Raw genomic sequence first — 1,733 nt, 5'->3', positions numbered from 1 at the left:
TGCGGCTTGGCCCGCGAATGCTCCCGACTCATAATCGAGTCGCCATCGTTGCCGTTAGCTGCGCAACCGTCATGCATGTATCGCTCAGAAGCAAAAATAGAAACATGCGATGAAACAGTACATGCCCTACTTTCAATTCCGGGGTTACAGAGTCAGGGCATGATCCCGATTCATGCATTTCGTTTGCTACTCAACAATGTTCGTCCGTTCCTTGTGAAGCGCACTCAAGAGACAACGCACAGTCACCAGCCTCATGAACTTCGTCATTCAAAATGTCCATTCATATTTAATTGCATGCCCGGGAGTTTCACACGCGAGTCAAGCCCCTCGACAAAGACCAGCACACCGACCCTGGTCCACCTTGGCAACACTTCAGCAGCGAGCCCTCATCCGGCATGACTCTGACCCCTCACGGCACCCATGGCCTCATCATGCGGGACGAGTCTGGCCACAACCATGCCCATGCAGCCTATGTCCCAACCTTATCACGCGGCATGACTCAGACCCTCACTCCTCCACCGCCTCATCATCCAGCACCTCCTCCTCGATTTCCTGTTTCTGTCGCTCCCGGCTCTTTTCAACGCACTTGATGAAGAACTTGTCCAGAGTCGCCTTGGCGAGCGCGCATGCGGCTTCAGGGTTATTTGGGTCGACATCGAGCGTTGCCGCCGTGAGAGATGTCATGGGACCGTTCAGGCCACGGCCCATACTGTAGCCCCCAGAGAGGTTGATCCCCAGGGTTAGGCACTGAGTCACGGTCAGCTTGTGCGGTTGTGCAAACCCCTTGTAAAGCTTCTCAAGTTCCGCCTCCTGCCCGGGGCTCTCTGAGTCATGCACAAGGATGATGCCGTCCAGCCCCTGCATGCGTGATGTCTGTGTGGATGGATTTTGATCACGATCTATGTGATGTAATGATATATCTTTTCACACTACCGCATCCACATGGACATTGGCAACTCCAAGAAGTACATGGGAATCAGTGCTATCGTTACCATCACCTGAGGCTAGCGTACCTGGACCAGCCTGACCTACCAAAGCCTGACGTGAAGCCCTTCACGTCAGGCTACCCCTGGATGGACAGTCGATAGCAATGTTCAACCCCCCTTCAATGAAGCCTTCATAAATGCTATCGCTGTGACAAAGAAAAACAGAAAATCCATCGGGAATCACGCCAGGTCCACGCAAGCGAGCACTATGCCTACGAGGACACACCCAAAGGACTTCGGCCTAAAGCCCCAGCGCAGGAACCCACGCAGGGAGAGCAGAAACGGGAAGAGCGTCAACAAGTCTGCGCCAAAAGGCAAATCAAAGGCAGATGTAGATAGGGCCGTGAAACTCGACTGACACCTCCTGAGCGTGTCGCCTCAGGTGGTGGTAGTGGAAGCACTGATTCCCAAGCATTACTTTGAGATGCCAGTATCCCTGTTCATGTGGATCTGGTGGCGGTGTAGTGGAGTACAAGGACACATCATCGTCAGTCAGGTGCCATACCACATGGGTCTATGTGATGCATGCCATGTTTTCAAGAAAACTGAAACTGTGTGCATCAAATCTAGGCATTATCTGAATTGAGGGCATACCCTTGACAAAGTTTTCCACTGTGGTCGAAGAGATTGACTTCCTGAACAGTCCCAGAGCTGCACCTTCACCTTCTGGTTCCCTGTCTCTGGTTGGGCTTTCAGGGAATATTCTTGTATCCTGAACGTTGAAGCAATGCAATTATAAGTAAGTTG

General features: G+C 52.2%; 1 protein-coding gene across 1 annotated transcript; it reads right to left on the bottom strand.

Moving 5' to 3' along the window:
• Nucleotides 1–507: 507 nt before the first annotated feature.
• Nucleotides 508–864, bottom strand: LOC149809176 (intraflagellar transport protein 22-like). Its single transcript, XM_089994970.1, has one exon. It carries the CDS (start codon nt 862–864, stop codon nt 508–510), a length of 357 nt encoding a protein of 118 aa, XP_089851096.1.
• Between the last annotated feature and the right edge of the window lie 869 nt (nt 865–1,733).

Source organism: Nuphar pumila, unplaced genomic scaffold (assembly GCF_984573655.1).
Source record: "Nuphar pumila unplaced genomic scaffold, dmNupPumi1.hap1.1 HAP1_SCAFFOLD_1604, whole genome shotgun sequence".
Classification (NCBI taxonomy): domain Eukaryota; kingdom Viridiplantae; phylum Streptophyta; class Magnoliopsida; order Nymphaeales; family Nymphaeaceae; genus Nuphar; species Nuphar pumila.
This window is presented reverse-complemented; position numbering and strand designations above follow the sequence as displayed.